This window comes from Scyliorhinus torazame, chromosome 9, assembly GCF_047496885.1.
Source record: "Scyliorhinus torazame isolate Kashiwa2021f chromosome 9, sScyTor2.1, whole genome shotgun sequence".
Taxonomy (NCBI): Eukaryota; Metazoa; Chordata; class Chondrichthyes; order Carcharhiniformes; family Scyliorhinidae; genus Scyliorhinus; species Scyliorhinus torazame.
In genome coordinates this window covers 82988114-83014355 of record NC_092715.1, presented here as the reverse complement: position 1 = coordinate 83014355, position 26242 = coordinate 82988114, and the positions used below count along the sequence as shown (strand labels likewise).

Here is a 26242-nt window from a genome sequence, read left to right as displayed (position 1 = left end):
CCCGCTGGGCCGAAGTCCCGCCGCTAAAATGCCTGTCCTGCCGGCGTAGATTAAACCACCTACCTTACCGGCGGGACAAGGCGGCGCGGGCGGGCTCCGGGGTCCTGAGGGGGGCGCGGGGCGATCTGGTCCCGGGGGGGTGCCCCCACGGTGGCCTGTCCCGCGATCGGGGCCCACCGATCCACGGGCGGGCCTGTGCCGTGGGGGCACTCTTTTCCTTTCGCCTTCGCCACGGTCTCCACCATGGCGGAGGCGGAAGAGACTCCCTCCACTGCGCATGCGCGGGAATGCCGTCAGCGGCCGCTAACGCTCCCGCGCATGCGCCGCCCGGAGATGTCATTTCCGCGCCAGGTGGCGGGGCACCAAAGGCCTTTTCCGCCAGCTGGCGGGGCGGAAATTCGTCTGGCGTGGGCCTAGCCCCTTGAGGTTGGGGCTCGGCCCCCAAAGATGTGGAGCATTCCGCACCTTTGGGGCGGCGCAATGCCCGACTGATTTGCGCCATTTTGGGCGCCAGTCGGCGGACATCGCGCCGATACCGGAGAATTTTGCCCCTTTTCTCTTCATGAGCGACAAGGTTGAGTTGATTATTCTTACTCCCCTGGGATGACAGTGCCAGTTTCTGGAATATCAAGTTGTCGAACCTTGGGTGGTTGGATTATCTGTTTCACTTGGATCTGCTGTTCAGGCTGAATCCATCTTATGCATGAGTAACTGTATCTAAGCTAGGAGGCTTAACTCTCACTCTCCTTGATCCCACACAACCAATATAATGAAGTGATGCATAGGCTTCTGCAATAGATTGCTGGTGTAGCTGTGCAATTTGGCTTACATAACCTTTTACTGTGCCTTCAATATCCCTTGTACTTGTAAAGTTACCCTTCTACATCTGCGAGGTAACGAGTACCACTGAGGAAAACCGGAGAACGCCCGAACCACTATGGAGAGTCTACACTTAATGAAAATAAATAAGGTTCACTGAGAGATGTGTTACGCACTCTCTTTATGTACCTTAATTTCAAGGAAAAAAGTATTTCTATTCAGTTGGCCAATCTATTTAACTTCAGAAACCAGGGGCAGGATTCTCCAAAACAGCGGCTAAGTGTTGACGCCGGCGTAAACACCGGAGCGTTTCATGCCGGCGTCAATGGGCCCCTTGGCCCAGCAATTCACTTACCTGAAGGGGGCCAGCAGGGCGCCGGAGTGCTCCGTGCAGCTCCGGCTGCCGATACAGAGCCCTGCACTTCCGGCCGGGGTTCCGCACATGCGCGAGGCGGCCGCCTGTGGCGGCGGTCCCGCCCAGCATGGCAGACCCACACAGCGGACCGGCCCCCATAAAATAGGTCCCCCCGATCGGTGGCCCCCGATCATGAGCCTGGCCGTCCTGCAGGCCCCTGCCGGCGAAGGATCCCCCGCCCCTCCATCAGGGTGACCGCAGACTCAGCCCGCTGCCGCCATTCCAAGTGCCCGCCGGGCGGAACCCTGTTAGAACTACGCCGGCGGAAACTTGGCCAGTTGCCAGCAGAGAATCGGCGCGGGGCCCTCTTTCAATGGCCCCCGACCGGCGCCGCATCGACCGCGCACACCGATTGGTGGCGATTCTCCGGTGACCGGAGTATCGCGGGAGTGGCGTCGCCTCCCATTCTCCAGCCCCGCACCGAGCGTTATTTCGGCGCGGAGGCTCAGAGAACCCAGTCCCTGGATTTTGCTTCTTTTGGTGGCAATAATTTTTAATACTAAATTTAGTGTCTTGGAAGATGTATTGGCTGTGGTGAATGTATAATTACTGATAATTCACCAGTGCACTGTATTATGTTATGTTATTAACCCTGTGGGCTCCATCTCTGCGCCATTGTGTGGCTTCACCCACAGGGGGATATGTTGGGGCATGTACGGGCTCCGCCCATGGCTCCACCCCTTTAGCGGAAGTGTAAGAGCAGCTGACCTGCGGGGCCGGCATCAGTGTTGTACTGGTCGCAGGCAGGAACAGTTCTAAGCGGATTAAAACCACGGTTTACTTCTCCACGTGTCTTCGAGTGAATTGATGGTCGCATCAATTTAATCAGCTTAAACACAAGTACGGAATCAACCCGCAAACCTGACAGACTGGAACTCGATCCACAGGCCGCAGAGGCGAAAGAAATGTTTTCACATTGGCTTTGATGCTTCCAGGCCTATCTCGCCGCGTCGTCTACGTCATCCGTCACTGATGAACAGAAGCTGAGCCTCCTCCACGCACGGGTGAGCCATCGCATTTCTGTCCAGCTCGACGAAGCCGCTTCCTGTACAGAGGCCCTCGCACTACTCGAACGCCTCTACGTGCGGCCTGTGAACGAGGTCTATGCGCGACACGTCTTCACCACCCGCCGCCAGCGCCCCGGGGAGTCCTAGATGATTACCTACGCGACCTCAAATCCCCCGCGCGCAACTGTAACTACCAGGCCATTACGGCCACTCAGCACATGGAGCTCACCGTCCGAGACGTTTACGTGGTGGGGGGTCCGAACGAACTATGTGAGACAGCGCCTGCTGAAAAAGGGGCCCAGGACCTGGACGACACGGTAAAACTGGCTACCTCTCTGGAGGTCGCTTTTCAGAGCCTTACTGCGTTCCCGGCCGACCACGCGACCCCCTCGTGGGCCCCCGACCAGAGACTACCCCAGGCTTGTGCTGCGCAGCCGCCCGCCCATCATGGGGGGCTACCCTGCTATTTTTGCAGCCAATACCAACACCCCCGACAGCACTGCCCGGCCCGCAACGCGAACTGCAGCAGCTGCGGGTGAAAAAGACACTTTGCCAAGGTCTGCCTGGCCAGGTGTAAGAACTCGAACCCACAGACCCGATCCACAGGCTCACAGGCCCACAGACCCCGCAAGGTGGCAGCGTGTCTGCAGACTCCGCCTCCGCACAACACGTGCGACTCATGGGGGCCGACATCTTGGCCATCCTCCCCCACGCGGCCTGCCACGTACGATCCATGGGGGCTGCCATCTTGGACGCCGCCTTCCTCACCGCCCGCCACGCTCGACCAACGGGGGCCGCCATCTTGACCGCCATCTGCTACCCCCCTCGACGCATACGTCCGACATGGACAGCCATCGTGGGGCCGCCCAAGCACCTCCGATCACGCCGCCGGCTACCCACAACTCAGCGCGGTCACCCTGGACCAGTCGCGACCGAAGCACTTCCGGAGCTCCATGATGGCCGTCTGGGTTAACGGGTACGAGACACCTTGCCTCTTTCCACTGGGAGCACAGAGAGCTTCATTCACCCGGACATGGTAAGACGCTGCTCGCTCCCAATATTCTCGACGCAACAAACCATCTCCCTCGCCTCTGAGTCACACTCGGTGCAAATCCAAGGGTGCACTACTGCAACCCTAGCGATACAGGGCGCTGAGTACGCTAATTTTCAACTATATGTGCTCCCAGACCTCTGCGCTCCTCTCCTTTTAGGACTCGACTTCCAGTGCAACCTCAGGAGCTAACTCTTAAGTTCGGGGGGGCCCTGCCCCTGCTCACCATATGCAACCTCACAACCATAAAAACTGACCCCCTCCCCACTTCGCAAACCTCACCAACAATTGCAAGCCAGTAGCCACCAGAAGCAGGCGGTATAGCATGCAGAACAGGACGTTCATTAGGTCCGAGGTCCAGCGTCTCTTGTGGGAGGGGGTCATAGAGACCAGCAATAGCCCTTGGAGAGCTCAGGTGGTGGTCGTCAAGACCGGGGAAAAATTCTGGATGGTGGTTGATTACAGCCAGACCATTAACTGGTTTACGCAACTCGATGCGTACCCCCTTCCCTGGATTGCAGACATGGTAAATCAGATTGTGTACTACTGCGTGTTCTCCACAGTGGATCTGAAGTCTGCATACCACCAGCTCCCAATCCGCCCGGAGGACTGCCACTACTCGGCGTTTGAGGCAGACGGCCGCCTTTTCCATTTCCTCCGGGTCCCCTTTGGCGTCACGAACGGGGTTTTGGTATTCCAACGAGCGATGGACCGAATGGTGGACCAGTACGGGCTGCGGGCCACGTTTCCGTACTTGGACAATGTCACCATCTGCGGCCATGATCAGCAGGACCACGACGCCAACCTCCACTGATTTCTCCAAACCGCCCAAAAACTCAACCTCACCTACAACAAGGAGAAATGCATTTTCCGCACAACCAGGCTAGCCATCCTCGGCTACATCGTGGAAAACAGGGTCCCAGGGCCCGACCCTGACCGTATGCGCCCCCTCCTACAACTCCCTCTCCCTCACTGTCCCAAGGCCCTGAAAAGGTGCCTTGGATTTTTCTCCTATTACGCCCAGTGGGTCCCCCAGAATGCTGACAAAGCCCGCCCACTATTTAAGGCCACCCTCTTTCCACTGGCAGCCGAGGCCCACCAGGCCTTCAACTGCATCAAGGCGGACATCGCCAAAGCCGAGATGCATGAGTCCATCCCCTTCCAGGTGGAGAGCGACGCCTCAGAGGACGCTCTCACCGCCACCCTCAACCAAGCAGGCAGACCGGTAGCGTTCTTTTCACGCACCCTCACCACCTCTGAAATTCGACACTCCTCGGTCGAAAAAGAAGCCCAAGTCATCGTGGAAGCCGTGCGGCACTGGAGGCACTACCTCGCTGGTAGGAGGTTTACCCTCGTCACCGACCAACGATCTGTTGCCTTCATGTTTGACAATACGCAGCGGGCCAAGATCAAGAATGATAAGATCGTCTGATGGAGGATCAAACTCTCCACCTATAACTACGACGTAGTATATCGTCCTGGGAAGCTCGACGAGCCCCCAGATGCCCTGTCCCGTGGCACATGTGCCAGCGCGCAAGATGACCGACTACGGGCTATCCACAGTGACCTCTGCCACCCAGGGGTCACCCGGCTCGCCCATTATGTCAAGGCCCGCAACCTACCCTACTCCACCGAGGAGGTCAGAGCTATAACCAGAGACTGCCAAATCTGTGCGGAGTGTAAACCGCACTTCTATCGACCGGATAAGGCCCACCTGGTAAAGGCATCCCCGCCCTTTGAACGCCTCAGTATCGATTTCAAAGGGCCCCTCCCCTCCAATAACCGCAACACGTACTTCCTTAACATCATAGATGAGTTCTCCCACTTCCCGTTTGCCATCCCCTGCCACGATATGACCACTCCCACAGTCACCAAAGTCCTGCATAGTGTCTTCACCCTGTTTGGTTTCCCCAGTTATGTCCACAGCGACAGGGGCTCGTCCTTCATGAGCGACGAACTGCGTCAGTACCTGCTCAGTAAGGACATCGCCTCGAGCAGGTCTACCAGTTATAACCCCAGGGGAAACGGGCAGGTGGAAAGGGAGAACGCGACTGTCTGGAAGACCGTCCTACTGACCCTACGGTCCGGGAATCTCCCAGTTTCTCACTGGCAGGAGGTCCTCCCCAATGCACTCCACGCTATTAGGTCCCTCCTTTGCACGGCCACAAATCAGACTCCTCATGACCGCTTGTTTGTTTTCCCTCGGGGAGCTACCTCAGGAGCCTCGCTTCCGCCCTGGCTGATGACACCGGGTCAAGTCCTCCTCCGAAAACACGTTTGGAGCCATAAGACTCTCCCTCTGGTAGAGAGGGTCCAGCTCCTGCACTCCAACCCACACTATGCGTACGTCGAACACCACGATGGCCAGCAAGATACCGTCTCCCTCCGGGACCTGGCGCCCGAAGGCTCCACCACCACTACCACTACTGCATCCCCCACACTATGTCCCGTCCAACCTTCCATGTTCAGCGCCCCCACCCCTATATGGTTCCCGTGCTCCCTCCCACCCGCCGCACCGGTCCACAGGAATGAAGCTCCGGAAGAGCCGCTCCCGGAGTCCACGCCTGTGCCTGCTCCGGACCCACTTTCACAGCCACCCGAAGCGGCTGTAACACCAGTGCTTCGGCGGTCGCAACATACGATCCGGGCACCGGACCGACTGAATCCATGAGCCCGTCACCCCCGCCTGACTTCATTTTTTAAACAGGGGGTGAATGTGGTGAATGTATAATTACTGATAATTCACCAGTGCACTGTATTATGTTATGAACCCTGTGGACTCCACCTATAGGCCATTGTGTGGCTTCACCCACAGGGGGATATGTTGGGGCATGTACGGGCTCCGCCCATGGCTCCACCCCTTTAGAGCAAGTATAAGAGCAGCTGACCTGCGGGGCTGCCTTCAGTATTGTACCGGTCGCAGGCAGGCACCGTTCTAAGCTGATTAAAACCACGGTTTACTTCTCCACGTGTCTTCGAGTGAATTGATGGTCGCATCATTGGCTAATGATGCAAGGATGTTCAGGCATATCAAGATTTCATTTCCCACTATCTTCTTTGTGTTTCCAAGCTGGCAGTGCCAAGGTGCCCAAGTGCCAGGTTGCCCGTGTCGGGAGTCAGGCACGGTGACATCTTGCCCAGAAGAGGTGGGGTGAGCGGGGGGCCTCAAGGACTCTGGAAGAGGTAATTTGGTGAAATGGGGGGCCCAGAGGCCACAATGGGGGGTGTTGAGTGGGGGTGGAAAGATCAGGGCTGCCTTTAAAAATAATGCACATTGCCTTCCTGCTTGCCAGCATTGGAAATCGCTTAAAGGGTGGCCTTGACGGGGAGTTCCTTGCCGAGGCCAAAAAAACTGGCAAAGTACCGTTGAATAACAGGTCTTTCTCAACACTACAGCTCTGAGAAACACCCCGCCAGACATACCCTTCAGCGGACTTTAACTTGAGTCTGCTGAATCATGCCTATTAGGTCAAATGACCAAAATCTTGGTCAAAGAGGTAGGTTTTTATTCGTTCATGAGGTGTGGATATCGCTGGCTGGGTCAACATTTATTGTCCATCCTTAATTACGCTTCAACAGTGCGCTTGCTGGGCCAATTCAGAAGGCATTTAAAAGTCAACCACATTCTTGTGGATCTGGAGTCGCCTGTAGGCCAGACAAGGTAAGGGTGGCAGATTTCCTTCCCTAAAGGATATTAGTGAACCAAATTTGTACCTACAACAATCAACAATGATTTCAGGAAGATGCGCGGATTCCCCTGAAGAGGGGCTGCTGAAGGAGCGCCGGAGCCTCCAAACGGAGTTTGATTTGCTGACTACGGGGAAAGCTGAGGCCCAGTGGAGGAAGGTGCAGGGGACAGCATACGAGTATGGGGAGAAGGCGAGCCGGATGCTGGCGCATCAGCAATGGAGAAGGGAGGCGGCGAGGGAAATTGGAGGAATCAGGGATGGAGAGGGGAACACGATGCGGAGTCTGACCAAAATAAATGAGGTCTTCAGGGATTTCTACGGGAACCTGTACAAGTCAGAACCCCCGGAGGGGAGGGAGGGGATGCGACGGTTCCTAGACCAATTGAGGTTCCCGAGGGTGGAGGAGGGACAGGTTTAAGGTTTGGGGGCCCCGATCGGGATGGAGGAGCTGGTTAAGGGGTTGGGGAGTGTGCAGGCGGGCAAGGCCCCGGGTCTGGATGGGTTCCCGGTCAAATTCTATCGGAAGTTTGTGGAACTGTTGGGTCCGTTGTTGGTGAGAACCTTCAACGAGGCGAAGGAGGAAGGGATTCTTCCCCCGACGATGTCTCGGGCGCTGATCTCGTTTATCCTCAAGCGGGACAAGGACCCGCTGCAGTGTGGCTCGTAAAGGCCGATTTCGCTCCTTAATGTGGATGCCAAGTTGTTGGCGAAGGTCCTGGCCTCTAGGATTGAGGATTGTGTCCTGGGAGTGATACATGAGGATCAGACGGGGTTTGTGAAGGGCAGGCTGTTGAATGCAAACGTGCGGATGCTCCTGAATGTGATCATGATGCCCTAGGAGGGGGGGGGAGGCGGAAATGGTGGCGGCAATAGGCGCGGAGAAGGCCTTTGATCGGGTGGACTGGGAGTACCTGCACCTATGGGAAGTGCTGGGCAGGTTTGGGTTCGGGAAGGGGTTCATAGGATGGGTAAAATTGCTATACCATGCCCCGATGGCGAGCGTATCGACGAATCGGCTGAGGTCAGAGTATTTCAGGTTGTACCGTGGGACGAGACAGGAGTGCACCCTGTCCCCCCTGCTGTTTGCCCTGGCAATTGAGCCGCTGGCTCTAGCACTAAGGGAGACTAGAAACTGGAGGGGGTTGGTCTGGGGAGGGGAGGAGCATCGGGTCTCGTTATATGCAGATGAGCTGCTTTTGTATATTGCAGATCCAGTGGAGGGGATGGCAGAGGTCATGCAGCCCCTTAGGGAGTTTGGAAACTTCCCAGGATACAAGCCCAATGTTGGGAAGAGTGAGCTCTTTGTGGTGAATGCGAGGGGTCAGGAGAGGAGGCTGGAGGAGCTGCCGCTCAAGAGGGTGGAGAGGAGTTTCCGGTATTTGGGTATCCAGGTGGCCAGGAGTTGGTCAACTTGGCGCGGTTGGTAGACCAGATGGAGGAGGACTTTAGGAGATGGGATGTGTTGCCACTCTCCCTGGCGGGTAGAGTGCAGTCCGTTAAGATGATGGTCCTCCCTAGGTTCTTGTTTGCGTTCCAGTGCCTGCCTATTCTCACCCCTAAGGCCTTTTTCAAGCGAGTCAGCAAGAGCATTTTGGGGTTCGTATGGGCAAGTAAGACCCCGAGGGTTAAGAGACTGTTCTTGGGGCGCAGTCCGGGGTGGGGGGGGGGGTGCTGGCACTGCCAAATCTATGTAGCTACTACTGGGCAGCTAATGTGGCAATGATTCGGAAGTGGGTAATGGAGGGAGAGGGGGCGGCGTGGAAAAGACTGGAGGTGGCGTCATGTGTGGGTACTAGCCTGGGGCACTGGTGACAGCACCGTTGCCGCTACCGCCGATGCGGTACACCACGAGCCCGGTGGTGGCGGCGACACTGAGGATCTGGGTGCAGTGGAGACGGCACAGGGGGGAGGTGGCGGCCTCGGTTTGGTCCCCAATACGGAACAACCATAGGTTTGCACCGGGCAGGATGGATGGCGGATTTCTAAGTTGGCATCGGGCGGGAATTAAAAGGATGGGGGACCTATTCATTGACGGGACTTTTGGCAGTCTGAGGGCGCTGGAGGAGAAATTTGGGTTACCCCCGGGAAATGCTTTCAGGTATATGCAGGTCGGGGCGTTTGTGAGGAGGCAGGTAGGGGAATTTCCGCTGCTGCCGGCGCGGAGGATACAGGACAGGGTTATTTCGGGCGTATGGGTCGGAGAGGGTAAGGTCTCGGTGATATACCAGGAGCTACAGGAGGCGGAGGAAGCCTCGGTGGAGGAGCTGAAGGGAAAGTGGGAGGAGGAGCTGGGTGAGGAGCTGGATGAGAGCCTGTGGGTTGACGCGTTGGGCAGGGTTAATTCCTCAACGTCTTGTGTCAGGCTCAGCCTGATCCAGTTTAAAGTGGAGCACAGGACGCATATGGCAGGGGCGAGGATGTGTATGTTTTTTGGGGTAGAAGACAGGTGTGTGAGGTGTTCGGGGAGCCCAACAAATCACGCCCATATGTTCTGGGCGTGTCTGGCACTTGAGGGGTTTTGGAGGCGCTTCGCAAGGGCTATGTCCAAGGTCTTGGATACTCGGGTAAAACCGAGCTGGGGGATCAGATGAGCCGGGAGTGCAGGAGCCGAAAGAGGCCAGAGTTTTGGCCTTTGCCTCTTTGGTATCCCGGAGAAGGATCTTACTAATGTGGAGGGACGCAAAGCCCCCAAGTGTGGAGGCTTGGATCAATGACATGGCGGGGTTTCTCAGGTTGGAGAAGATAAAGTTTTGCCTTGAGAGTGTCTGTGCAGGGGTTCTCCAGGCTGTGGCTCCTAGACTTTCTCGCGGAACGTTAGGTGGAGGTCAAGGGCATCAGCACCCGGGGTGGGGGGGGTTCTTGTTTTGCTTAATGTAAGGGGCGTTTGCCCCATTTTTGTTCTTAGTTTGTTAGATCGTTTAATGGTTAGATGATTATGTTGCTTTATGTGTTGGCGTAATGCCCTTTGTATTTCTCTTTTGTATATTTTCTTTCCTTCCTGGAGTGTTCTGTAAAAATTTATTGGAAAAATTTTGAATAAACATATATTTTTTTAAAAAACAATTATTTCAGGTCTCCGTTAGGCTTTCAATTTCTGATTTTTAATGATTTCGAATTTCACTATCTATATGGTGTGATTCGAACCCAAGATTCCCAGAACGTTATCCTGGGTCTCTGGATTAGTAGTCCAGTGGCAATACCAGAACATCACCACCTCCCCTAAAGGAGGAAAATCAGGTAGAGAAGTGGCAATGTTCAGGGAGGGAATTGCAGAACTTAGGGCCTGGGCAGCTCCTCCAATGCTGGAACGATTCAAATCAGGGATAGCTAAGAGTTCAGAATTAGATGAATACAGTTAAGACATGGTCAGCAGTATTTTGAATGATCTCAAGTTTACAGAGTAGAATATGAGAGACCAGTCAGGAGTTCATTGGTATAGTAAAGGCTGAACATAATTAAGGCATGATTGATAGTTGTAATTTCAGATGTGCTGAGTGATATTACAGAGGTGGAATTAGTGATGTCGTGAATATGAGGCCAGATGCTCATCTCAGTGCTCAACATGTCATTAGGTTTTTTAAGGAGTATGGCCTTTAATTTTGTCAAAATATTTTTTTCCCCTCAGATTAACCTGCAACGCACCATTAGAATTACAGGATTGATTAGCCAAGGTGCTAAGAGACTTGGCAGCCCAGAGTATGTGAAATCATACAAGATTGCTTACAGTGGTGATGGCAAAACCTGGACTACTTACAAAGTAAAAGGCACTTATGAGGACTTGGTAAGAGAAAAAGTTTGATATGCATTTCAGCCTTGTGCTTTTACTTAAACATATATCAGTAAATTTATGAAAATGTTATTCAAGTATATTCTGTTCTTTCCATGTACCTCAATTCTCTACCTTCACTTTTATTACCTTTGTGGTAATTTATGCTGTGGGACAGTTTCCAGATAGCAGCAGCCACTTAAACTAAATGATTGTAGGTTCTTTTGAGCCATCACAGTTTTAAGCTCAGTCCAGTCCCTACATATTCCAACACCGATCACTGCATTCCACAAAAGAGCACTTGCTGTTTACATTTTTTTCCACCCCAGTCTGGAGTTCGAAAGCCAGTTACATGCAATTATGTTACATTGAAACCCAATACAGTTTGTGCTGGTGTTTTTAACTGAACTTTAGCAGGAATCCAAATTATATGTGTTCACTTTGTTCCTGTGTCTTAGTATTCCCTTGTTAACATGGCCTCTGTTTCAATCACTGATTCTACACTTGCTGCTACCTTCTTAGAACAAATTAGCTAATTGATACTGTTTTGTATGCTTCATAACACCGTGTCCAAAGATGTGCAGGTTAGATGGATTGGCCATGATAAATTGCCGAGTGTCCAAAATTGCCCTTTGTGTTGGGTGGGGTTACTGGGTTATAGGGATAGGGTGGCGGTGTGGACCTTGGGTAGGGTGCTCTTTCCAAGAGCCGGTGCAGACTCGATGGGCCGAATGGCCTCCTTCTGCACTGTATATTCTATGATAATCTATTATAATCTATGTGTCGAGCGCACTGTTGCTATCTTTTAATGGCTATAAATATGGTGATTAATAAAGTCGCCTTTCTTAATCTTAATTATGAATATGCTTTCAGAGTCGCCAGGTATCTCTTGATACCGCCACAAGGTTCAACCGAATACCGATCAAAGAGCCAATACACCAGTTAATTAGTTCAAAGTCAATGGTACTTTATTTACACACAGTATGATTTACTCATGCACAATAACACTACAGGCTAAAGTATGTCAATCACTAACACCTATACTTTACTTCAGGTGCCCACTTAGGTCAGAGGAACAGTGGCCGTTGTTTGGATCTGAGGCTGTAGGGTTCGAAGAGGTAGCAGGAGTATAGCTATGGTCGTCCGTCTGGTAGCGAGCGTTGAACCTGAACTTGCTTCTGGTGGTGCAGGTGGAGGGGCCTCTCCAGTTGAGAGCCGATTCCAAGAGAACGAACACATGGCAGGGTTCCTTCTTATACTCGGGAGGGCTTTGTGCGCTTTTAGATGGGCCTTAAACTTGGTCCCAATCAATTGGGCAGCTTCTCAATCAAAGCCATCGATCTGAGCCAATAAAGGCACTGGTGCCCTGATGGCTGGGCATGTCCTAAGTGGTCGTTGGCCTTTCTTTGTTTGTATCTTCTTGCTGAGATAGTACCGCCGGAATGTCTGGGACGGTGTCGGCTACCTGAGCGCTAGTCTTATGTTTATCGGAGATGGGCCATCAATGTGCATATCGGCCAAGAGTTTCGGTTCTGTCTGCAGTCTGGCTTCTAAATACACATTCAGGCTCTGTGCCTGCTTGTTACTTTGTATTGTCCATTTTTCCCTGTATGCTCTGCGAGTGTCCATTTTATAGGCTGAAAGTCGCCATCCCAGATGGCTACAGCACTTACCCACTGAGTCAAGGAGTTTTCAAGTGGATTTTTCATTATTGTTAAAAATGGTAGGGCAGCACAGTGGCGCAGTGGGTTAGCCCTGCAGCTCACGGCGCCGAGGTCCCAGGTTCGATCCCGGCTCTGTGTCGCTGTCTGTGTGGAGTTTGCACATTCTCCCCGTCTTTACGTGGGTTTCGCCCCCACAACCCAAAGATGTGCAGGCTAGGTGGATTGGCCACGCTAAATTGCCCTTTAATTGGAAAAAATGAATTGGGTACTCTAAATTTATTTATTTTTTTAAATGGAAATGTTCAGCTTTTAGGAGTTCATCAATTTTCCTCAGACAATAACAGTCTATTTTGGGGGGAATTGAGCTAGCTGTGTGACAATATGTTGCCTCCTCGTTTAATTTCATCCACCTCATATAGATAAATGCATGGACCGAAGTAGCATAAGTAAATTAAAAATCCCAATGCCTTTATTTGTGAGGCACTTATACATCAAATGTTTGAGTAGCTGGTATTAACTTCTATCACTGAATCTTGTAATATAGCATCAAATTAACCTTAACAATTACCAGTCACAGAATATCAAACTAAGAATAATTAATATATTTTCTGCCACATGCAAATCATGCTTAACTGGTTGGATAATTTGTTCTAAAAACCTTGAAGTAGAATGAAGGGTCAGTGTTGGACATACACATATTGCTTTTTGTGAAGAGACAAATATAGATTTTGCTATTTGTAATATTGATTCCAAACTCAAATATAAAAAGAGACTTGTGGATACTTGCTTTTTTCTCAACAACATTTTGCAATCCTTTCTGAAAATTTCTTCTTAAAGGGAATTGTTATGCTACACAGAACCCACTCCCCAACTATTTTATTTTGTATATCCCAATGACAAAAGGGTGTAGAGATTGTTAACTAAATTAGTACATACATCCAGAGTGTGACCTGAAATATAATCCTCTGAGCTCAGTTGGCTAGACAGCTGGTTCATGATGCAGAGTGACACCAACAGTGTGGGTTCACAACCCGAACCAGCTGAGGTTATCCATGAATGCCCTGCCTTCTCAATTTCGCCCCTCACCAGGGGTGTGCTGACCCTCAGGTTAAATCACCACCAGTCAGTTCTCTCTCGAAAGGGAAGAGCAGCCTATAGACGTCGGGAACAATGGCAACTTTCACTTCATGCCTTGTGTGGTGGAGAAAACAAGGTCATATATTGTAATAGCCGAGCATTTGTTATCCACTGTTAGGAGGTATAAATAAAATTCGTTCAATCATGGCTGTCTGCTGTGACTCCACCTGTTAATCTTTGCTCAGGGCAATACTCAAAAGAAAGATAGTAAGAAGTCTTACAACACCAGGTTAAAGTCCAACAGGTTTGTTTCAAACACTAACTTTCGGAGCACTGCTCCTTCCTCAGGTGAACCTGGAATCACCTGAGGAAGGAGCAGTGCTCCGAAAGCTGGTGTTTGAAACAAACCTGTTGGACTTTAAACTGGTGTTGCAAGACTTCTTACTGTGCTCACCCCAGTCCAATGCTGGCATCTCCACATCAAAAGAAAGATGGTGACGTGGCTAGGATGATTTTTAAACTTTCATTTTGTAAATTAAGGATTGAAAAATGCTGGGTTGGATTTTACAACCTTGCAAATTTATCATAGGGCATATAAATATGTTGAGTGCCAACTCATCTCTGTCCTGCTCACTTGCAACCTGTTCACCATCGTAAGCGGTGTGGGTATGGTGCCCACTAAGCTGCCTACCTATAGGCCTACTGAGGTCATTAAATTCTCAATTTAAAAAAAAAATTAAAGTACCCAATTTTTTTTCCAATTAAGGGGCAATTTAGCTTGGTCAATCCACCTACCCTGCATCTCTTTGGGTTATGGGGGTGAGACGCACGCAGACATGAGTAGAATGTGGAAAACTCCACACGGACAGTGACCCGGGGCAGGGATCAAACCCAGGTCCATGGTGATGTGAGGCAGCAGTGCTAACCACTCCACCACCGTGCTGCCCCTTAACTGCCCAATCAAATGACAATTAAGATTCTTAATCTGTTTTCCTGAAGTGGCAGAGGTGGGCCAGCAGATTCCAGCGAGATGCAAATTAAGGAAACCAAATTCACAGTCTCAGCCAGAAATGTAAACGCTATCACTGCCGTGGTAGTCAGCAACTCATAAATGCCCCCATTTCCAGTGAAAGTGCTATGCCTCTGAAAAGTCGGTCAGAGCTATACGACACACAGGAGTGGGGGAAACAGTAAAGATCCGGGTTACAGCCATTCAACAGGTCAAGGTCATGGCAGATCTAAAGCTTGTTCAAGAGTCTGGAAATACAAAATTGCACATCTGATGGATATGGAAACAAGTCAATGTTATCGTCCAGGAAGATCAAGAGTTGTAACAGTCAGAGAGCAAGAAAAAGAGCACATTGAAGATAAGAGTAATAGGGCTAAGCTATAATTCCAGTGCCCACAGTTAAAATTAAAGTCGGAGATTCACAACTTGCTTTCATCAATGATTCAGCTGCAGCCATGTCTGTCACCTCAGAAGGAGAATATAAGAAATCTCTAATTCACATTCCCTTCTGCTAAACTAGTGGGAAACTGACTAGTTCTTCCAATACAAGTATCCCAGTGTTAGGTGAAGTTAGAGTCAGAGGGGAAAATGGTGAGTCATCCTATTACTTGTCATTCGTAGTAGTGGAAGGACTGGCAGGGAACAAAGTCACCCTGATGGGAAGGAATTGACTTAAGAAGATATGATTAAATTGGGCCAAGCTATTTTCAGTAAAGATTAGTAAGAATATGTGTGTCATTGAGGGAATACCTGGACACCACAAAGTGGTCTTTGAGCAAGATGGATCAAATGATAAAATTAGGCAGCACTAGGCTGAAGTCAAGTTAAAGGTAATGAGTAGGCGGCATGGTGGTGCAGTAGTTAGCACTGCTGCCTCACGGCGCAGAGGACCCGGGTTCAATCCCGGCACTGGGTCGCTGTCCATGTGGAGTTTGCACATTCTCCCGTGTCTGCGTGGATCTCACCCCCACAATCCAAAGAGATGCAGGATAAGGTGATTGACCACGCTAAATTGCCCCTTAATTGGAAAAAAAAGAATTAGGTACTTTAAATTTACAAAAAGAAGAAAAATGTTAAACGACAATGTATAGAAAGGATAGGCATGTGTGTTATGCACAGATACAACACATCTTGTTGACATTCAATTGAATGTAACAATGCACGTTATAACTGGGACTCTCTGCTCAACACCCCTCCCCTAGCTTATGCCATGAGAGTGTACCTTTAAGAAATGGGTGTTTATCAAATAGCTGCAGTGATGTCATTGTGTGGGTGCAGGTGGGTTGTGTCTCTGGCTTTTACTTTCATTTTGAACTAGAAGCTGTTTGTGGCTTTGTGTTTTACTTTCGTTTTAGACAGTTGAAAGCTGAATTCAGACAAGGAAGGTTCATTTTGTCTCTCTCTCTGTATGTTAAAAGGTGTCCAGATCTCGTGTTAAATTAAAAGTGATAACGTCTTGTGTAAAGAATTTATACCTACTGCTTTAAAAAGGGTGTTTGGCTTATGGATGTTATTAGAAAAGCTATTAAGGGTTACATACAGAGAACTGTATCTGTGATGGGTAGTTGTGTTGGTAGTTGATAAAATGTTTACTGTGTGTTTATAAAATGTTAACTAAATTCAAAGAACAAACATTATTTTGTTTAAAAATACTTAAGGTCTCTGTTGCATAACACCTGGAAAGTAGGCCTTTGTGCTTCTCATAACCAAAATCTATTAAAAGTTGTAGGTCAGGTAAATTCCATGATATACTTTGGAGTTTTCTAAACCCTGGCTCATAACAAACTGTCCTTGCAAACAACACTCTGCCACACATAGGCTGACTGAAAAACCTGACAAGCTCGTTGAAACAATCACTTACCACTCCATGATGAACTGTTCAACCCACCTACCATCTCAGTGCCCCATCTAGAGCATCCTTTCAGAGCAAGACCTACCATTACACATGGTTTTGATCAAGGAATAGGAAACACAGGAAGTCAATAACAAGTTTATTTGACGAACCCCATCTGTGGAAAGGCAAGCTTTGAACTGTCATGGCAACAGTGCTCCTCGCCAAATAGATTCAGGATAGGCGAGGTCCCTGTGGAGCCTTCGGTACTTGTGGAAAAATCCACTATTGCTGTACTTTATCAAGGAGTTCCCCTCTGCAGGCTGTCGTATTTTTAAAGGAGAGGCTTGCAGACCACAAAGGTACAAACAAACAAGAGTTTTATTGGAAAGGTGTCTTCTCACAGGCTACTCGAAGAGGCTGACTGTTAGCCTGCCCAACTGCCGATGATGTCATTAGTATATCACATGATCGAACTCTAACATGACCTTGTTCTAACTAGAAACAAACATGAATACATGAATATCCAAAAAAAAATCAAAATAACGCTTTCCTCCCCCTTTACATAAAAAGTTTCTGCAATTAAACACATTATAACATTAGCAAACAAAATTTACAATAAGAACAAATAACAAACACAACAGTCAGTAAGTTAAACATTTCAGAGGACGTTGATTCCTATATGGTTGTCAGCGAATCTCAAGTGTCTGCTTTTCATGTTGACTGTAACCTCTGGTGTTTTTGGTGTAGTTTGGAGGCGTTTGTTACCTCAACTGGAGTCGACGTAGGATTTGGAGGTTGGCTCGCTGTTGAAATGTCCTCAACTGAGGTACTATATATTCCACAGGTTTTTCCGGTATTGTCAGATTCTCAGCTATGTGCAGCTCTTCTCTTGGCACAATTTGTGGATGCTGTCTCTGGCAACTTTGTTTTAGCTGCTGAAAGTTGGTCGGTGTGTCTTCTCCACACAACATCGTCCTGAGTTTGAAAGGTGTCTGAGACTGATCTGGTCTGTGGTAACTGTGCCAATACATGGCGTTTAATGCTGTTCTCATGTCATAAAACCTGATTTGACTGCTTTTTAAGAGCTTTCACTTCAGATGCCATGATTATACATTCATACTGCTGAGCGTGGTGCACCCAGGATAGAACATAAATGGAGTAAGGTGGAGCTGGCACTCTGTTCTGCTGGTGCTCACCGACTTCACACAAGCGCTGTTTCCAGCCTCTCTAGTTCTTAGCCCAAGATGTCGATACGTTTGTTAGTTGCCAAACACTACCTCTCCAGCCTTCCCCTCCGGAACGAGCCGAGAGCAGCCTGGGTAAGGTCGGTGAGATATAACGCTCAGACTCTCAGAAGGCATTAGTGGGGGTGGGCCGGGGACTGAAAAGTAACGTCACAGGAAGGCTGTGGTCTGATTGGCTAAGAGGGAATCTGCTAAGTTTGAATCTGTGTCTGTGTTAAATTTGAATCTGTGTTAAATTACTGGTAATAAATTACTGGTTAGTCAATAAATAATTAATTAATTAGAGCTAGAAATGGGGTTTAGTGGGGTGCAGTGCTTCAAATGCCAGATGTGGAAGATCTGTGATGCCACAGTGCACCCAATTGCAGCTCCTCTCAGACCGCATGGATCGGTTGGAGCAGCAGTTGGATGCACTTAGAAGCATGCAGGCGACAGAGAGGGTCATAGACAGGAGTTATAGAGATGTGGTCACATCAAAGGTGCAGGCAGACAGATGGGTGACCACTAGAAGGAGCAGGCGGTCAGTGCAGGAATCCCCTTTGGCTGTCCCCCTCTCTAACAGTCTTGGATACTATTGTGGGGGATAGCCTATCAGGGGAAAACAACAGCAGCCACAACAGTGGCACTGCAACTGGCTCTGTTGCTCAGCAGGGGAGGGCAAAGCGCAGGAGAGCGATAGTTATAGGGGACTCTATAGTAAGGGGCACAGATAGGCGCTTCTGTGAACGTGAAAGAGAATTCTGGATGGTATGTTGCCTCCCTGGTGCCAGGTTCAAGGATGTCTCTGAATGAACACAGGACATACTGGAATGAAGAACTTGTCGTATGAGGAATGGTTGAGGGCTCTGGGTCTGTACTCGTTGGAGTTTAGAAGGATATGGGGGGATCTTATTGAAACTTACAGGATACTGCGAGGCCTGGATAGAGTGGACATGGAGAGGATGTTTCCACTTGTAGGAAAAGCTAGAACCAGAGGACACCATCTCAAACTAAAGGGACGATCCTTTAAAACTGAGATGAGGAGGAATTTCTTCAGCCAGAGGGTGGTGAATCTGTGGAACGCTTTACCGCAGAAGGCTGTGGAGGCCAAATCACTGAGTGTCTTTAAGACAGAGATAAATAGGTTGTTGATTAATAAGGGGATCAGGGGTTATGGGGAGAAGGCAGGAAAAAGGGGATGTGAAAATATCAGCCATGATTGAATGGTGGAGCTGACTCGATGGGCCGAGTGGCCGAATTCTGCTCCTATTTCTTCTGGTCTTATGAATGTGAAGGTAAACAGCCGGATGGTCATAGTACACACAGGTACTAACGACATAGGCAGGTAGAGCGATGAGGTCCTGCAGAAGGTGGTTCAGATAATTAGGCAGTAATCCAAAAAGCAAAACATCTATGGTTGTCATCTCAGGATTACGCCCTGTGCCACGTGCCAGTAAGGCTAGAAATAGGAGGATAGTACAGCTAAACATGTGGCTAAACTGGTGGTGCAGGAAGGAGGGTTTCAAATTTCTGAAACATTGGGATCTCTTCTGGGGCAGGTCGGACCTGTACAAGAAGGACGAGTTGCAACAAAACTGGAAGGGAACCAATATCTTGGCTGGTAGGTTTGCTAGAGTCACTCGGGAGGATTTAAACTAGTATTGCAGTGGGGTGGGAACCAGAGCGTTAGCTTAGAAGGTGTAATAACTGAAGGGGAAATAGAAAACAAAAATAATAAAACAACTGCATCACCCTGTCTGCTCAAACGCAATGGTCTGATGTGTATTTATTTCAACGCCAGAAGTATAGCAGTTAAGATGAACTTAGAGCACTGATTAGTACTTGGAACTATGATGTTGTGGCTATCACAGAAACGTGGTGAAAGGAAGGGCAGGATTGGCAGCTGAACATTGGAGTATAGAGATGCTTCAGGAGAGGGCAATAGAAAAGGGATGGGGGAGTAGCATTACTGGTTAAGGAAAATATTATAGCTATACTGTGGGAGGACACCTTGGAGGGCTCATACAATGAGGCAATCTGGCTACAGCTCAGGAACAGGAAGTGGGTAATCACAATATTGGGGGTTTATTACAGGCCCCCCAACTGCCAGCGAGAGATAGAGGAGCAGATAGGTAGAAATATTGTGGACAGGTGCAAAAGTAACACGGTTGTTATGTTAGGGGATTTTAACTTCCCCTATATTGACTGGGAATCATTTAGTGCTGGGGGCTTGGATGCGGCAGAGTTTGCAAGATGTATAGAGGCAGGCTTCTTGATGCAATATGCGGATAGTCCAACTCGGGAAGGGGCAGTATTGGACCTGGTATTGGGGAATGAGCCGGGACAGGTGGTTGAGGTTTCAGTGGAGGAACATTTTGGGAGCAGTGACCACAATTCCCTAAGTTTTACGGTACCTTTCGATAGGGATGAGGGTATCCCTCGTGTTAAGATGCTAAACTGGGGAAAGGCAAATTACGATAATATTAGACAGGAATTGAAGAATTTTGATAGGGTGCGGCTGTTGGAGGGTAAATCAACACCAGACATGTGGGAGTCTTTCAAGTGAGTTGATTGGGATTCAGGAAAGTCAAGTTCCTGCGAGAACGAAGGACAAGTATGGGAAGTTTAAGGAGCCTCGGATAACAAGGGATATTGTGAATCTCGTCAGAAAGAAAAAGTAGGCTCTTGTACGGTCCAGAAGGCTGGGGACAGTCGAAACCCTTGAGGAATATAAAGAACGTAGGAAGGTACTTAAGTGGGAAATTAGGAAGGCTAGGAGGCTTCATGAAAAGTCCTTGGCAAGCAGGATTAAGATGAATCCCAAAGCTTTTTATTCATATGTAAAAAGCAAGAGTGTAGTCAGGGAAAGGATTGGACCACTTAAGGACAGTGGGGGGAATTTATGTGTTGAGCCAGAGGAAATGGGAGAGGCACTAAATGAGTATTTTGCATTAATGTTCACCAAAGAAAAGGACTTTGTGGAAGATGACTCTTGGGTCGGGTGTGCAGATAGTCTGGGTCATGTTGACATCAAAAAGGAGGAGGAATTGGGTGTTTTAAAAGACATTGAGGTAGGTAGGTCTCCTGGGCCAGATGGGATTTACTCCAAAATACTGAGGGAAGTAAGGGAGGAAATTGCTGGGGCCTTGATTGACATCTTTGTATCCTCATTGGCTACAGGTGAGATCCCAGAGAATTGGAGAATAGCTAATGTGGTATCACTGTTTAAGAACGGTAGCAGGGATAATCCAGGAAACTATAGGCCGGTGAGCCTCACGTAGGTAAATTATTGGAGAGAATTTCCAGGGACAAGGTTCACACCCATTTGGAATCAAATGGACTCATCAGCGATAGACAACATGTTTCTGTGAAGGGGAAGTCATGCCTCACTAACTTGATTGAGTTTTTTGAGGAGGTGACAAAGATGATTGATGCGGGGAAGGCAGTGGATGTTGTTTTCATGGGCTTCAGTAAAGCCTTTAACAAGGTCCCTCATGGCAGACTGGTACACTAGGGGGCATAGGTTTAAGTTCCGTGGGGCAAAGTTTAAAGTAGATGTGCGAGGCAGGTTTTTTTATACAGAGAGTGATGAGTGCCTGGAACTCGCTGCCAGGGGAGATTGTGGACGTAGATACATTAACTGCGTTCAAAAGGCATCTCGACAATACATGGACACGGTGGCTACAGAGGGATACAGTACAATAAAGTGCTGAGGGTTTTGGCCAATGGTTGTATGATGACCAGTTTAGGCTTGGAGGGCCGAAGGGCTTTGTAGATGTTTTAAGTGTTATCTTCAAAGATTTTAAGGGGATATGTCATAATTCCTTTTGGTCAAAAGTGCCTGATACCAATAAAGCGGCTGAGCCAGTGTCCACCTCAATTTTCAAAGGTTGTCTATACAGTAAAGGAGTGGCCTAGAAACGGTTGGTTGCATCCACAATGGCCAGTATGTTCATGACGGGTCGTCACCTGATTGTGATTCTAGTCCTTTATCATGCCCTTTTTGTATCACATGGAAATGTTTCCCTCTATTCGATTTTTCACTTTATTTATTTGGTTCTTGCTTTTTTAAATTCTTATTTGAAACTTGCGCCATCCTCCGACCACGGTGCACCGGAAAAGTAGGTTGTCACAGTGCAGCGTGGCCAGTGAAAGCCAGGCGACCCGGGATCTATCCGGCTTGCAACGTCTCATGAGATTCAACACAATCACGCGAGGCGTTGCATTGGGAATCCCACCCACAATGGGCGGTACCACTTTTTAGCAAATCTGCATATGAGAGCAAGGCAGTAAACCTGACTCTAATGTGCAGAGTCCCAAGGTACCTGAGGCTTTTGGATTCAATCCCTTTGCCTCGGGGACCTCGGGCGAGCGCCGTTTAGTACTGGTCCCCACAAACAGGTTCCAGCTAGAAAGGCACTTGTGGGGATCTCCAAGGGAATTGGAGGCCCCCAGCTGCATGCCCTTTGGGTTGGTGCTCTGGCAATGCTGCTGCCACCTGGGTACCCAGGTGAATACACAACACAGACTAAGTGGCAGACTACTAAGCAAATGAGGAGGATATTGCTTGGCCTTGGAGATTTAGATTCATTAAATAAATAAAATAATATGTACAGTTAGAAGCAGTAAGAAAAGAGCTGAATAGATTAGAAATAACAGAGTAATTAAGAAAGTGGAAATCTAGGAATAGGCCACACTCATGATGATAGTTCACATAGCAGATGGATCATTTGAATTTAGGGAATTTTTAAGCAAACGATAAATAAGGTGAGTGAGAATGATACTTACCCAGTGCTTACCAGTGAAGATTTGTTTTCCAATATGCCAATGGAAACACATTCAGCAAGATAGATCTGCCAAATGCACATTTGCAATTAAAAGTAACTGAAAAAAACACAAGGAATTGCTTACCCTAAATATTCTTCTCATAATCTCTCTCTAAACCTTGGTGGAATAGAGTCAATGTAAACGGAAGGAAATACCCGACCAGAAATTGAAAGAAGCCAGATAGTTTTATTGAAAGTATATAGGATAGGTGAATAAATAAGTTGTTCTTTTCATTATTTCTTGTCTGATGTTATATTTTGTTGAAGACATAATGGTGTCAAGTAAAACCATTTTGTTTACACATGTGAATTACTCTGGCAGTTTCATCCAGATATGTTTTGGTTGCGATTATAGTAGGAACATAAGAAGACCAACCTCTTATATTTTCAGCTATTTTTGACACTGGTTTAGTCATTTAATGTTCTGTGAACTTATGTACATGCATCATGTTATATTTTAATGGACAAGTTTTTTTTAAATGTGGAGGGAGGGTAATATATTGCATAATCTGAGCATTTAGTTATACTGCCCTCTCTACTGCCCTCTCTGTCAGGGAGGTGTAAACAAAGTTAGTTGAATAATGTTTGCCAGCTGTGAGTCCACATGTTAATGCTTTCTCAATGTAACATATAACAATGCCTTCAGAGGGGATGCAGAAAAGCTGTTGGAATTATAGATTGACGAAGCTGAGATTTGTCTCATTTGAGAAGATAAGGTTGACAGGAGATTTAAGAGTGATGCTCAAAACCATGAGGGGTCTGGGCATTGTTCATAGAGAGAATTCAAATTGCAGATTCAACTGGGGCATTCAAAAGAGAATTAATAATAATAATGATAATTGCTTATTGTCACAAGTCGGCTTCAATGAAGTTACTGTGAAAATCCCCTAGAATTGGATAAGTATCTGAAGTAAATGTTTGCTGGACGAAGGAGAAAGGATAAGGGTTAGTAGAGTTGCTCTTGCAGAGAGCCACATAGATAGAGCCGGTTAAATGGCAGTGGTGGGGAGGATGTGTTGGGGGGGGGGGGGGGGGGGAGCATATAATAGCATGGACAGGATTCCCTTCATGATCCCCCAGCCTGACCCGGATGCAATTTTCTGGTGTGGTGGAGAGGCCCTCGGATGGGAATTCAATCCATGCTCCTCTTAATGGTCACATAAGAGATTTGTCGCACCCAACCTCAATTTTTAGGCTAGGGAGCACCCAGAGACTGAATGTGGGAAACAAAATAGGTTGATCTCAGGTGCGAAGGGGGAAGTAGGGGTGGGAGACTCCGGTGCTAGGCCCCTTCAGACTTAGTGCTCCTCCACCTATGAACCATAGATATCTAACCATCCCTCCTCTCCTCCACCTACCCCGAACTGAGATCACTCCTCTTGCAGTCCCCCCAAAGCATCTCCTACCCTTCCCTCCTTGGGACCCCTGGTGCTTACCATCACTGCGGTTCCTGGGACTTTAGTCTCAGGCACAGCACTCTTCACGCCACAGTATGAATGTACCTAGCTTGGCTGGAGAGCTGTCAGCCAACCCAATTGGTTGACAACTCTCCAAGGTTGGGCTTCCTTCCAAGTATGGATGGAAGTCCTGCCTGCTGCTAGTCAATGCACATTAGAGTGTGAAATGCCAACAGGCTTGTTGGAGTTAGTGGAACGCCTCTCTGGATGACAGGTGCCGAACGCTCACCACCGTGAAAATTCAAGCCAATAATTCAGTTTGGCCTTCAAAGAGAAACTACCACCATCAGTATTCTTTCTAATAAAAGTGTGACAAAGAATTATTTGCCTTCTGACTTTGTTGAGTTTTGAAAAATATGTACAATTTATGACACAATGTGGGGAAACTAGCCCGAGGGAGGTACTGGTATTGGCAGTATGAGGGAGCTGAATTAATAACCCTAAATTTGAGCAGGGTATCTAGTAGCATGTCCCATTAATTACACAATTTCCCTTGCCCTTGAGCTCAAAGATGTTTTGCACTAAAACGTGCCAGATCTGCGCGCCGATAATGGCATGGGGAAGTCAATGGGACATCTGGAACTTCAGTGAGTAGTGGGAGCAACAGTCTTAACTCTTCAACCAATGAGATTTAAGGATTGAAAAAGAGACAAATAAATGAGTTGGAAAGGGGATACAAAACAAAGAACAAAGAAAAGTACAGCACAGGAACAGGCCCTTCGGCCCTCCACGCCTGCACCGACCATGCTGCCTGTCTGAACTAAAATCTTCTACACTTCCAGGTCCATATCCCTCTATTCCCATCCTATTCATGTATTTGTCAAGATGCCCCTTAAACGTCACTATCGTCCCTGCATCCACCACCTCCTCCGGAAGTGAGTTCCAGGCACCCACTACCCTCTGTGTAAAAAATTGCCTCTAAACCTTGCCCCTCGCACGTTAAACCTATGACCCCTAGTAATTGACCTCTCTACTCTGGGAAAAAGTCTCTGACTATCCACCCTGTCTATGCCCCTCATCATTTTGTAGACCCCTATCAGGCCGCCCCCTCAACCTCTATCGTTCCAATGAGAACAAACTGAGTTTATTCAACCTCTCCTCTGCCATCTCTCCGCCCAAGTCTCCAGACGATCTAAGTCCTGCTGTATCCTCTGACAGTCCTCATCGCTATCCGCAATTCCACCAACCTTTGTGTCATCAGCAAACTTATTAATCAGACCAGTTACATTTTCCTCCAAATCATTTATATATACTACGAACAGCAAAGGTCCCAGCACTGATCCCTGCGGAACACCACTAGTCACAGCCCTCCAATCAGAAAAGCACCCCTCCATTGCTACTCTCTGCCTTCTATGACCTAGCCAGTTCTGTATCCATCTTGTCAGCTCACCTCTGATCCCGTGTGACTTCACCTTTTGTACCGGTCTGCCATGAGGAAGCTTGTCCAAGGCCTTACTGAAGTCCATATGGACAACATCCACTGCTCTACCTGCATCAATCATTTTTGTGACCTCCTCGAAAAACTCTATCAAATTAGTGAGACACGACCTCCCCTTCACAAAACCGTGCTGCCTCTCACTAATAAGCCCACTTGCTTCCAAATGGGAATAGATCCTGTCTCGAAGAAATCTCTCACGTAATTTCCCTACCACTGACGTAAGGCTCACCGGCCTGTAGTTCCCTGGATTATCCTTGCTACCCTTCTTAAACAAAGGAACAACATTGGCTATTCTCCAGTCGTCTGGGACATCACCTGAAGACACTAAGGATCCAAAGATGTCTGTCGATGTATCAGCAATTTTCTCTCTTGCCTCCAGTATTCTGGGGTAGATCCCATCAGGCCCTGGGGACTTATCCACCTTAATATTTTTCAAGACGCCCAACATCGTGTACTTTTGGATCTCAATGTGACCCAGGCTATCTACACACCCTTCTCCAGACTCAACATCCACCAATTCCTTCTCTTTGGTGAATACTGATGCAAAGAATACTGATGCATTTCGTAACTCGCCCATTTCCTCTGGCTCCACACACAGATTACCTCCCCTGTCCTTCAATGGGCCAACCCTTTCCCTGGCTACCCTCTTGCTTTTTATGTACATGTAAACAGCCTTAGGATTTTCCTTAACCCTATTTGCCAATGGCTTTTCGTGACCCCTTTTAGCCCTCCTGACTCCTTGCTTAAGTTCCTTCCTACTTTCCTTATATTCCACACAGGTTTCATCTGTTCCCAGCCTTCTAGCCCTGACAAATGCCTCCTTTTCCTTTTTGACGAGGCCTACAATATCTCTCGTTATCCAAGGTTCCCGACATTTGCCGTTTTTATCCTTCGTCCTTACAGGAACATGCCAGTCCTGAATTCCTTTCAACTGACATTTGAAAGCCTCCCACATGTCAGATATTGA

General features: G+C 48.4%; 1 protein-coding gene across 4 annotated transcripts in view; it reads left to right on the top strand.

Annotated features, from left to right (window-relative positions):
- Positions 1-26242, top strand: part of LOC140429355 (EGF-like repeat and discoidin I-like domain-containing protein 3) — a 387531-nt gene that overhangs the window by 267487 nt on the left and 93802 nt on the right. For all 4 annotated transcript variants that reach the window (XM_072516224.1, XM_072516223.1, XM_072516222.1 and 1 more), the window contains one exon: positions 10607-10762. In XM_072516224.1, the coding sequence (XP_072372325.1) occupies positions 10607-10762 (156 nt within the window). The remainder of the gene's footprint in view (positions 1-10606; positions 10763-26242) is intronic.